The sequence below is a fragment of the Triplophysa rosa genome, linkage group LG4 (genome assembly GCF_024868665.1).
Source record: "Triplophysa rosa linkage group LG4, Trosa_1v2, whole genome shotgun sequence".
Taxonomy (NCBI): domain Eukaryota; kingdom Metazoa; phylum Chordata; class Actinopteri; order Cypriniformes; family Nemacheilidae; genus Triplophysa; species Triplophysa rosa.
The window spans coordinates 12091107-12104201 of NC_079893.1; the positions used below are offsets into that span (position 1 = coordinate 12091107).

Sequence of the window (13095 nt, forward strand, 5' to 3'; positions counted from 1 at the left end):
TTGAAAGGCCACCTTCATTTGTAAGATCTTAGAAAAATAACTTAATAAAAAAGATATTCAACTGCAAGCATGCCTCGAATGAAGCCATTCGATTTGATAACTGTTTTTAAGATACCGAACTCCCCCTAGTGGTAGTTGTTCTCTATTCATCCGTGCATTCGTTCACTGTCGATGCGGCCGGTTTTAACTAGAAGGGATACAAGCTAACGTTACCTCCACTGGGCATGCGCACTTCAATACCGCATAATTTTTGTCCCGCTGAAAACAGTTAATTCATATTTTTTGTTATTGTAAGGTTAGGTTTAGTGTTGGGTAGGTGTAGGCGTTAGCTAATGTAATTTATTGTAATTATATGGCGAGATTTTGCACCACTTCCGGACGTAGCTATATTGGCAGCAGAGGGCGGTGCTTGGTTTTTTCTCGCGATAGCGGATTTTGAAAAGTGGCGCGTCCTTGTTGTTCAAGAATAAAAATAAGCTTCACAGTCTACTTCCTACAGGTACGACATAGGTTTAAAAGCTTTAACCTCTTTATTAACATACTTAGCTTAATATATGGTATTTCATGAACGCATCAACAAAGAGTATTTGAAAAAAATATTATAATGAGTAGTTTTCCCCTCGTGTTTTGTATTGTTGTTAGCTATTGGGCTAACCGTTTCTCTGAGGAGTAACGTTAACTGGGGTCGCTCAGTATCTTCCCACAAAAACTTTGTTTTACTACGATTGATATATTGTAAGTTTTCATCTTGCATTTGTGGTTCCTTGATTCCTGTCGGCTAACATGCAGCGTATTGTGTTGTAAATTGTAGTTCATTCAGTGAATAACTCTTTATTTAGAGAAATTAAAGTGTCCGATGGGTCGAGGAAATATCAGGTAACGATTCGTGTCCTGTTGGGATAACGTTATCCAACATGTGTTCCGTGACTAATACTTTAACACCAACCTAAAATGTGAAGTGTGTTGTTATTAACAGCTCTAACGTTACTCATATGCTGCTAAACTAAACGTGTTTATGTCTTATAACGTGACGTTCTGCGTGATACCAGTGGATGATGTTCAGCGCGTGTATCTGACCTGCCAACACAGCAGTAACAGTAAATGTGTCTTGTTGTCTCAGTAGCGTCAACATGACTGGAGACACTGATCTTGAGATTGAAGAAGCTTTCAGGCGTGCACAGAAGGCTCATAATAACAAGGCCAAGCTCGCTGCCAGTTTGAAGAACGGATATATTAAGGTACAGTAGAAAAAACATTGCTGATACATTTAACAATTTTGAATGAAATAACATGTAAAACTTCTGTCTAGCTGGAGGATAAGAATGAATTCCATGAGGAGTTCATCCGCTGTCTGAAGTATGCCATGATTATTTACACCCGTGAGCCAGCCGTGGAGAATGTCATTGATTTTGTTACAAAGTTTGCTGCTTGTTTTGAGACGCCTGAAAATGAGGAGGCTGAAGAAGAAGAAGAGGAAGAGGAAGATGACAATGAATTTTTGAACTTCCTGTTTAACTTCCTGTTGGAGGTACTGTCACTACCTCACAGTAGTGTATGAAAATATGCTTGCCCTTTACTATCTGTACTAAAACTGCACCCATTTTTTAAAAGAAACAATTTAAATGTTGTCGTCTTTGTATGTTCTTGTGTATATTGGTTTTTACTAACTTGCTGTTTTTCTCTCCCTAAGTCTCATGGTGCAAACAGTCATGCGGTACGATTTCGTGTGTGTCAGCTGGTGAATAAGTTGCTGGGCAGTCTGAGTGAAAATGCACAGATAGATGATGATCTGTGTGATAGGATACATGAGGCTATGCTGGTCAGAGTCACAGACAAATACCCCAATGTCAGGATTCAGGCAGCACTAGCAATGGCCCGCCTCCAGGACCCCAATAACCCAGATTGCCCGACTATTAAAGGTGTGTATGCACACTTAATAATGTGATGTGTTGAGCATTTTTTATAGTTTTTAGAAATTATGATCGCAGCTAAAAATACTTTTTTTTATGTGACTAATTTTGTGTATAGCATATATGCTACTTCTGGAAAATGACTCAAACCCTGAGGTTCGACGGGCTGTGCTTTCATGCATTGCCCCCTCAGCCGTCACACTCTCTAAAATCTACAAACGCACCAGGGACGTCAAAGAGAAAGTCAGGAAACTTGCCTATCAGGTAAAATTGTCTGGGGAAAACAACTTGATAAATTTATCGAAAGTAGGCCTAATAATGAATAAGCTACATAGTTTCAGAAAGTATTTTTTTGTTTTCTTGGTAGATTACATCTTACTCAAGCAATACATACAGCTGTGGAAAAAATTAAGGGGACAATTCACTCAAATATGAAAGCTCTGTTATCATATACTCACCCTCAGATTGTTACAAACCTGTATACATTTCCTTGTTCTGCTAAACACAAAGGAAGATATTTTCAAGAATGTCAGTAACCAAACTGATCTCATACCCAATTTACTGCCAAAGTAGGGAAAATAAATACTATGGGAATCAATGGGGGATGAGATCTGTTTGGTTACTGACATTCTTCGGTTAAACACAAAGAAAGATATTTGGAATAAAGACTTTTATACAGGTTTGGAACAATCTGAGGGTGAGTAAATGATGGCACAATTTTCATTTTTGGGTGAACTGTCCCTTTAAAGGTGTCATGAACTGGGCTTGTTTATTGTTTTATACTGTTGTATGAGGTCTACTTATGACGTTCGTGTTGTTTTTACATTCAAAAACATAAAAATCAATAAGTAATAGGTTATTTTCTACCCGGGTTTTGAGGCAGACTCGACAAACGCTCGGTTTTAATGGGCGTTCCGTATTGAAGACTTGGAGGTAAACGCCCACTGCTATGATTGGATAGCAGTTTGCGTAGTAAAACTTAGTTGGAGCCTTCTGTGAATTTGGTTAGAGACGTAACGTTAGGTTACACATTCGCCCTATTCACAAGGGATTAGTATTATCTGGAGACCTCCTGTGATTTATATAAATTACCTCCCCACCACATCTGTATTTCATGTGGCGCATTTGAACGGGATAGATGAAGCCTGTGTTTTTACTCAAATTTACAGACTTATTTCCCGTATGTGATGGCAAGGCTTTGTGCATAGTTTGTATAGCCTGTTGTATGGTGTTTAATGATATATGACCGTGTTTGAGACCCGTGATCAGGAACCGGACAGAAGATCACTGCGATTGCAGGTCTCAAATGTTACGAGAGTTTCCATGATAAATAAACAAACGGGAGACTCCCGGTAATTTATGGATATGACCCAGCACCCGAAATAATACCAAAACACTTCAAAACAGCCTCCATTATTCGCAAACGGTGGATAAAACCTTGAAAAATTATATATGAGCCCGCCAAATCACAGATTTGCTCGGGACTAATATTATCACAGGACCTCGGTGTTCGTCAAAATATGGTAGGTAATTTGTAGGGGATTTTTTACTTTACAAATTACAGACATGGCCGAATCGCACGGGATTAAGATCACAGACAACCTCTGCAATTATTACAAATGAGTTCAGGTCCCCTGAAAAATACAAATCCTGTGAGAATAGGGCTCAGGGCATATCAAGCGATCTCTAACAAAGCAATAGTGACGCATAGTACAAAAATGTTTTACTCGCATAAGACTGCTGCGCCATTCCTATCGGATCCCATATTGATGGCACAGCACTGCTTTTTAATTTTAGTCTCTCCGCCAATCAAGCAACGACCTGTGCCTTGTTCACAAAGGAATCCGCGGTAATGTTTTACCCACGTGAGCTGGAACGTCTTTAAAAATAAACTTCAACCACACATTAGTAATGTCGGGATTCCGAAGAAAGGTTATGCAGCGACTGTGTTCTTCCACAAAGGATGTTACTTCAGTTCTGTCATGCGCGAACCAGTGGGCGGGGCTAGAGAAGTAGTCATTGATATTCTTCTGTGGAGGTGGTGTTCAACCTATGAGATAGGTGCATTCCAGAACCTGGCGTTCGCTGGGCCTGGTGTCAATAACAGATAATTAACAGAATACGATTCCCTCTTATATAACAAAAGCTCAGGTTAAAATTGTGGTTTTAATTCATGGCACCTTTAAGAGACCATTTCAGAACATTTTTCTGATTTTAAAATTAACTATTTATAGGTATGTCTTTAGGTAGAATGGTCATTTTTGTTTCATTCTGTGAACTACTAATAATATATTTTTTTTTACCAAATTTCAAGTAAAATATTGTTTCTGTTTATTGCATTTATTTGTAGAAAATGAAAACTGGTGAAACGGGTCAAAATAATAGAAAATATGCTTTGTATTTTTTCAGACCTCAAATACTGCAAAGAAAACAAGTTTATATTCATTTTTAAGCAATACAACAGTAATAATTCTACATGTATTTAGGAAAAGTACAAAAAAATTATGCTAATTTTTATGACAGTTTTAATGCGTCTTGTTATGCTGTCAGTCTTTCACATTGCTGTTGGGTGACTGTGTTGCTCCTGAGGTTTGATTTTGTTGAGATACAACAAACACTGGGCTGGAATGGCCACAATACATTTCGAAATGAAAATTTTGTATGTGTAGTACTATATTTGTACTTCAGGTGCTTGCGGAGAAAGTGCATATTCGAGCTCTGTCCATTGCTCAGAGAGTCAGTCTACTGCACGAAGGCCTCAATGATTCTGCAGGTAAAGGAATGCAACATTCACCGATCAAACTGTCAAAACAGACATCTACATGCATTCAAATTCATGTGCATCTCTCTTAAGGCTCAGTGAAGGAGGTTGTTAAGACCCATTTGCTGCCTGCGTGGCTTCGCTTGCTGCAGGGAGATGTGTTGCAGATGCTGCACAAACTGGATGTGGAAAATTGCGCAGAGACTGCAGTGACCACACTTCATGCCATCTTCTCCATGGCAACAAGTTCTGATGAGCTTCTGCAGAATGCTGCCGGGTTGGATGAGAGGTCAGTTACTTTACCAATTCAATTTACTAATTAAATCTTTGCTAGGTACCAATTTGCAGTAAAGGTGTTTCCCAACACAATTTGTGGATCTAGCACACATTAGGTTGAATACACATTGAATAGCCTATTCCTTAAATTGGAATTTATTGTCTAGTGCTTCTATCAGAAATGCCAAATACTGGCAGAGATATTTCATTGTCACTACTGAGTGTCAAGTAAAGGTTTAACATTGCTTAAATGTTTGTATAGGAAGCTAATTCCTGTGGACTCGCTTACATGTGAAAATGTGTTGTACTGGAGAGCATTGTGTGAGTTTGTCAAGAGTAAAGGAGATGAGGGAGAGGAAATACTGGAGCAGATACTTCCTGAAGCAGCTATCTTTGCAGAGTATCTGTACAGGTGAATATGCATTACATTGCTGACACTATTTCCCATTGTCTTCTGGATATCATACCTATCATCACAATGCACACAGCTACTGCTGAAAACATAAGATGTTTGAGATTTGTCAGCTGCTGTTACTTTTAATTTGTTAAATTATATAATTTCTTACGATTTTACATTCTAAACATTTTTTTGGCAAACTTTTTTTATTCTTCGTCTCACCTATGTAAGCAAGCTCTTGTGTTTTGTTTCAGTTTTCTGAAGAGCATTACTCAGCTTTCAGAGGAGCAGAGAGCTGATATGACGCAGCTTGAGATTGTGATGACCCAAGAGTTTGTTGGACAGCAGTTGATTCTGCTAGTAGGGTGTTTGGACACTTCTGAGGAGGGTGGCAGGTCTGAGTTATCAATAGTCCACTTGGCGATTTTAAGGTCTATTGAGTTTTAGGGTGTTAAAGAGTGTTCATGCCATCCCGGATGACTTCCTTTTTTCAAAGGCAAAACAAAATTGCACCATGTTTTCCTCTAATGTGCAGTTAATGCAGCTGAAGTTTCTTGCTTTCTTCTAGGAAACGCATGGTGGCAGTGCTAAAAGAGATTCTTGTGCTGCCCAACATTCCCACCTCTCTGATTGGTCTGCTGGTTGAAAAACTGATTGGCATTCTACGAGATGACACACAGAAAATTCAAGTGGTAAGTTTGATTCGGAACACTCTTCACTTCACTAAAGATACTTTCACTCCGAAGTCTTTCTAGATACATCAATTATTTCATCTTATTGTTTCCATACCTTGTACATCCTTTAAGACTGAGACTATTGTTTACCGGCCAAGAAACAAAATCTTCATTTTCTTGTTCTTGTGTCGTTGACATCTAATGTTTTTCAATCGTACACTTGTCCCAGCGCTGATCTTTTGTGTCTAATTATATTCCAAAAAATCCAATCTCAAGTGTTTTTATAGTTGTAAAGCAAGATCTCAGATCCATGCATTTTTTATGATGAAAAGATCAGAATCTTTTTTTTTTTTTGAGTTGATGTACACGGTTATGTGCTATTCTGATTTAATCAGGTTGCTGAAATAATCTCTGATGTGAGAGAGCCCATCCTGCCCATTGCTGAGCCAGTGGATGAGAACGAGAAACGCAAGAAACAAGTGAAAGTGAGTGAGACTTCATTAACACCAGGAGCCTGAAGTTGTGTAATCGCCTGTGCTGGGTTTTTCATTTGTCTGCACACTGTCTGAAGCTGGCTGAGGTGCGAGTGCAGATAATGGAAGCAAAGCAGAGTCTAGAAGAGTGCATCAGCTGTCAGGATTTCAGTCGTGCGGCAGAGCTGAAGGACTCAATCTCTCAGCTGGAGGAGCTCAAGAATCAGTTTGCCCTGGAAGCCTCACAGTCGACTCATAATATCAAGCAGCGGGTGGAAAAGGTATCTTACAACAAATCATATAAACATATAAATAAAACTAAAAAATTGAGACTGAAAATGCTTCTGGACCAGTGTTGTTTGTTTTCAGACTGGTCTATTGAAAAAGCAAGTGTGGTGTTAAAATATTATTACATTTATTCATAAAGCAGATGTTGCGGTGATGGGATTTTCCCACCGGTTAATCGACATGTAAAAACACCGGTTGTACCAGTGACGCCGGGGGTGGGGGGTTTGCTGTGGGGTGGACGAAGATGCGGCCCTGCTCATGACGCATTTTACTTTCAGTTTTAAAATGGTGGCAATTCGGTAACGGCAATTGCTTGAATTAATGGTGGGTTCAATATCTTTCTTTATAAAAATACACAAAACTATACAAAAGTACAATGACATTTGCTTATATTAAACACAGACCTTACAAAACGAATAATCACAGCACACATCAAGCAAAAAATAAATAAATAAGAAACGAATAAGAACAGATTACGAAACGAAAAACGTTAATGTTAAATAAATGGCAAAGCACCGGCTTATTACCAGGGTATTTCCTGGCTCAAAATGATGTGGAGGTGGTGCAACGTGCGTGTAGGCCTACTGTTCCTTTAAGTGGCTTAACAAAAGGCATATATTAAAGTTCAAAAAATTTGATGAAAATTATAACTAATAAGTTATATAAAACATTCAATTTATTCACCTGAACAGAAAAATTGAACATTTTAATACAAGATTAACTAACTTTTCAGGCAATAATTAACCAGTCTTACTAAATGAGCAAAGTTCATTCACATCCTACGTTCTTTTGTGGTTGACCGAGCTTTGAATGAATCGCTGATCTCTTACATTGTTTAAATGAATCGGTTCAAAGGAGTCTGAAAACGCTGATTCCAACTTCACAGCTAAAAACACTCCAATGATGTACAGCACGTTAATTTAAGAAACCTTTTCAAAAAAATTTACGTAAAACACATGAACAGCCGTAAAAAACACAGCTAATACAGCTTCTAAGTTCTTCTACTGAACTCTTCGGCGCCTCACTGTGCTGATAACGAAACAGCGCCTCCATTGTGGCGTAATGCCGCAACTGCAGTTACAAATGACAGTCTGTTTAATGCCCGCAGTGTTTTTTTTGTGTAGACACCCGACATAATCACCGGTGACACCAACTATCGCAACAAGCCTAGCAGACGCTTTTATACAAAGCAACAATAAACATACACTATGTTCACAAAGCAGGAATTTATAGTACATTCTAGATGAGTATGCAGGCTAATAAATAGTCTAGGCTTGTCAGTAAGAACAACAGGGAAGTTTATGCTTGTTGGCTCTCTCAAATCTGGTACTTTGAGATTTGCTTTCGTTTGTTTTGTTTTATGGTCCTTTTATTAGTAAATGGGTGTGTTTCTGTATCTTGAGTGTCAGTTGTGCCTGCCTGAATGGCCACATAGTTGATTTAAATTAGGGCTGTCAATGTTAACGCATGCGATTAATTTTTTCAGATTAACACGTTAAAAATATTAAACGCCATTAACGTAACATCCATTTTTTCTTTCATCATTGTCTAGCCTTAAATTATATAAATACGCTCTTATTCATATAAAGGCCTTTAAACTGTTTGGGATATTCGCGATTTGAAATGGTTGTATTGACACGTCCAGTATAGAACACTGCTCAACACAACGCCACACGGGCTAAAAGGTGCGTCAGAATCTGTCAGACAGCGCACCAGTGTTAACTTCTCTTTCTTGCTTGAATGAACAAAAACACACAAGATTATGCCAGAAAGCACATTTTGTCTAGTATTTTCGCAAGAACAGTCTTCAACGTGTTAAATAAAGTCTTAAATGAATGCAAAGAGTAGTGAAAATTGGAAGCGCTTTAGACCTGCTTACAGCAGCAGCTCTTAAAATGGCCGCTTTCTTAAACATGCTGCTGTGACTCCTGTCACTAACGTTAATCAAAGAACAAAAGAAACGAAGAAATCAATGTGATTTTGTAGCTTTAATGCGGATTCTTCTATATTTCATGTATTTAGCAGTGAAGACTCTAAAGTGTTTGAGAACTTTATTTATTTTCTGTCTAACAGGTAGGAAAGGCACACCTTTTATAATGGGTTTGATTAGTAGAAAAAATATATATATTTAATAAAGACACCAGCTGCAAAGCCAACAATATAAGAATGTTGGCTTTCATTCATAAAATGATGCTGTTAAAGAAATGTGTTGTTTCTACATTAATTTGGAGATGGAATGTGAAATTATTTGAATGTAAAAGTATATTTAAAAACATAAATGCTGTGTGTGATTAGTTAATTTTTTAAATCGATTGACAGCACTAAAATAAACATGTTAAACAAAATAAATAGTGTTTAATTTCACTATACGTGTGCGATTAATCGCAGTTAATTACACGAAAAGGGTGCGATTAATCGCGATTACAATTTATCTATTGACAGCCCTAATTTACATATACAGTATATACATTGCCCCCAAGCCATCTGATCTTACCATTCATGCAAGATCTGTGTGTGAACGTTTTTAAGTTTGAGCTTAGAAACATTGAATGTATTTGTTTTGAAGACAAAATGTTTGAAATTAGAATTGTATATGAAGATACATTATGCTGTATTACTAAAAGTTGGCTAGCACATTTAGAATATTGCATGTTTATCAACCACAGACTGAGGCTAAGAACAAAAAATGTATCTTATGTTGTACAACAATCCTGTGTGTTTCCACAGAGTGATCCAGAGACTCTGTTAAAATGTCTGATGATGTGTGCCGAGTTGTTCAAGCAAATGAGCATCAAGAGAGGGATCTGCCCTACCATGACTGCTCTAATAGAGTCACTGGTACAGTATACACATTCATAAAATCATTCACAGCCATTTTCTGTTATTCTTAAGGTCAGAACAAACCTATACACAGTTGGAATCTTGTGCATTGATCAAGCAACTTTGAATGTCCAGTAAACAGTTCATTGCATGACTTAATTTGCAATCATGTGGATATAACTTTCAGTTGATCTCTCCCTTCTAGATATTGCCAAGTGTGTCGAACCCTAACCCTGCTGTTCGTAACATGGCGATTGTCTGCTTGGGAACTGCTGCTCTTCACAGCAAAGACCTTGCCAACACGCACCTTGTGCTGCTTTTGCAGGTAATTTATAAGACACTCGTGTTAAATAGGACTGAATTTATTTTGTTTTGGTGACTTCAGGGACTTTATTTTCTGATTTTGTGCATAGATCACACAACTAGATGATCCTAAAATCAGGATCAGTGCTCTTAGAGCTCTCATTGATCAGCTTCTGCTCAATGGCCTCAACATCCTGCAAGACAAGCCGGCCCCTCCTGCATCACAGTCACCCGACTCTCCGGATAACAGTAACGGAAATCCTAAGCAATTAGCTAAAGATGAGGAGGAGAGTACCGTGCAGAGCATTCTGAAGATGCTTTCAGAATTTCTTGATAGCGAGGTACAGCTGTTTAATTACAACATTTATTTTTACAGTGAATGTACCATATCTGTTATTCTTGTTAGCAGCTTTTCCTCTTTGTACAGATACTTTTATCCCACACCAAAATGCCATAACTTTCTGAGATCATTGGCCCAATATGGCAGGGCAGCATTACAACATAAGTCTGAATTCACAATGTCTGCAGTGGTTGCTTTTTTATGGTGTTAACTGTATAGAGAGAGATGATTTGTTATGACATTACCAGAAGTATTGAATTACAATAGGATTGCATTTATAAATGGTTGTAGAAACCCAAATCGATTCTTTCAGATCTGTGAACTTCGCACTGAAACGGCAGAGGGTCTAGCAAAGCTAATGTACTGTGGCAGAATAGTAAGTCCGAAGTTGCTCTCCCGTCTGGTGCTGTTGTGGTATAATCCTGTAACTGAGGATGACCAGAGACTACGTCATTGCCTGGGGGTTTTCTTACAGATTTATGCCCGGGCGAGCAGGTATGTGCTCAAACTAAAATCTTTTGAGAAATTATACAAGGACACACGATAAAAGCCAAACTCGGGCTGCCTTTAACATTATCTGCCATGCATGAATTTATGAATTTTACCGTAATTACAGTTTTTCTTAAACACCAGAGCAAATCAAGAATGTGTTGAAGAGAGCTTCCTGCTGACCATGAGGACACTCTTCAATGCTCCTGTGACGTCTCCTTTATCTGAGGTGGACACCTCCAACGTGGCCGAGCTTTATGTTGAGTTAACACGACCAAGTAGTCTTCTGCAATCTGCTGCTGTACAGGTGTGTATATTCAAGAATACATTTGCAAAATGAATGCCTCTTCTTTTCCTTTAAGCAAGTGACCAATCTTCTTTTCTGCAGGGGGCATCTGTGCATGACTCTCTGGCAGTGCGAATTTGTAATGAGATCTTGAGGGACGTCACAGCTCCTGAAGTGCGTCTCTACTGTAAGACCCTGAGCTGGCTGGAGATTACCACTGAACCAGGACCTGCCACCAATGAATTGCAGCTTTTATTAAACGACATTTTACAGGTACTTGGTAGTCAAATCACTCTTCACACACAGGTGGTCAAAAGCATTATTTTATTATGGCAAAAGGTAATATGGTTTTTATATTTTAAATAACAGCAGATTTAGTATAAATGAAAGACAGATATTGATAATCCATCAAGTCACATGACTGTTGTCTTTCTTTTATTCATATTACAGGAAGTAAAAGATAAATACTGTGCAAGGGTAATTGAGAAGCTGCGTAACCACCTTAATGGAGATCGCTGCACTAAATCAGCCAGTAACCAGGACACAACTTTGCTTGCCCTGGATGACAATGCTGAAGGTATCAGTATGCACACGCACTGTTAACATTTTTAGGGTAGGGAAAGTAGTTTTTATAAAGTTCCCATAGTTACACTCTATAGTTGTTTATTAATCTTCTTGTGTATCTTTGCAGAGACTGTGACAAAAGATGAAACTAAACCTAAACGTGCCAAAAGAGGTGCTGTTTATCCCCATTTTATTCCGATTTCACATTTGATCAAATATTCTGTTTTTTAGTCCGATTTTCAATATGCAATGTCTTTATTTTGTTCAGGCCAGAAGAAAGCATCCACTGCCAAAAATGGGAGGAAAACTAGTAAAGCAGATCCATCCTCTGATGAAAGGTGTATTTTTTATTGCAGTGGCGATGTTAAAGAACACAGCCTTTGGTAACGCTTTAGATTACGGCCTGCAATGTACCGCATAATTAAAGAGGATTTACAGCATAAGTAATTGTAACAATAATGTACCTCTACAGTACATATCTGTAGATAAAGGGGAACAATATGCAAAGTTTGGGGAGTAAAGGTGTAAGAGAAAGAAAAATTATTTATGAGGGAACTGCATGCCATATAAACATCCAAATCAAACCACTCTTGAACAACTTGATTATAGTCTCAAAAGACACATTTTACACATTAAAACTCATCAAAATAACTCGTAATTGAAAGAAATTATTTGTGACCAACAATCCTAAAATCAATCAAATAAAAAAAAGTCAAATTTACAGTTGACAGACAGTCTGCGTGCTTCATTCGTGCTGTTTGCGCAAAAACTGAACACATCATTTCAGTTTTAAAATACTTACAGAATAAACATTTTTTTGAATTTCCTGACTTCTTTATTCCCCAAACTTTGCGTATTGTTCCTCTTTACCTACAGATATGTACTGTAGATGTACATTATTGATACGATTAGTTATGCTGTAAATTCTGTTTAATTATGCGGTACATTGCGGGCTGTAATCTAAAGTGTTACCCAGCCTTTTTAGTAGTGTTTAATGCTGTTGGTATGCCATGCTCTTTGCAGTGATGAAGAGAATGTTCCCGAAGCCCCTCCATCAGTGCGACCCACTCGACGTGCCAAGATGGCTGCTTTGGATAAAACCAAGCAAGATTTAACAGCTCTCATCAACCAAGAAGCCAATGGTTCCTAAATCAGATTATAAATTACAGCATCCTAAAGATGCTCTTTATCGTAGTCATCATATTACTGCTAAATTGTACAAGTCCGCAGTTCAGTATGATTTTTTTTCATAAACTCACAATGAAATGCATATTTGAGATCTTGAAAATGGTTTTAAACATGCATCAGCTGCAATACTTATGTCATTTGTTAATATCTCAGTGTAACATTTTTAAAACAATTGTATCAGAAGTATGGTTAATATGCTTAACCACTTGTTTAAAGGACTTATTTCTGCTATTTTAAACCAGTAATTGTAAACAGCTGATCTAAAATATGTATAACTCTGGTGTATCTCACAAATTGAATAAAAATGTATTACAGCTTTGAAACCA

General features: G+C 37.8%; 1 protein-coding gene across 5 annotated transcripts; it reads left to right on the forward strand.

Moving 5' to 3' along the window:
• Positions 1–188: 188 nt before the first annotated feature.
• Positions 189–13088, forward strand: ncapg (non-SMC condensin I complex, subunit G). 5 transcript variants are annotated; one of them, XM_057331056.1, is made up of 22 exons: positions 189–499; positions 1121–1238; positions 1310–1528; positions 1691–1919; positions 2029–2174; positions 4599–4683; positions 4765–4960; positions 5210–5359; positions 5599–5739; positions 5913–6036; positions 6414–6503; positions 6590–6772; positions 9507–9617; positions 9805–9924; positions 10013–10243; positions 10556–10737; positions 10876–11038; positions 11120–11290; positions 11468–11594; positions 11709–11753; positions 11850–11964; positions 12605–13088. In XM_057331056.1, exons 2-22 carry the CDS (start codon positions 1131–1133, stop codon positions 12729–12731), a joined length of 3063 nt encoding a protein of 1020 aa, XP_057187039.1. In that variant the 5' UTR covers positions 189–499; positions 1121–1130; the 3' UTR covers positions 12732–13088. The 5 variants fall into 5 exon arrangements, with proteins under 5 accessions (XP_057187039.1, XP_057187040.1, XP_057187038.1 ...); XM_057331057.1 differs by having other exon boundaries at positions 1124–1238; XM_057331055.1 differs by lacking the exon at positions 189–499 and adding an exon at positions 853–876 and having other exon boundaries at positions 1124–1238.
• The last annotated feature ends 7 nt before the right edge of the window (positions 13089–13095 follow it).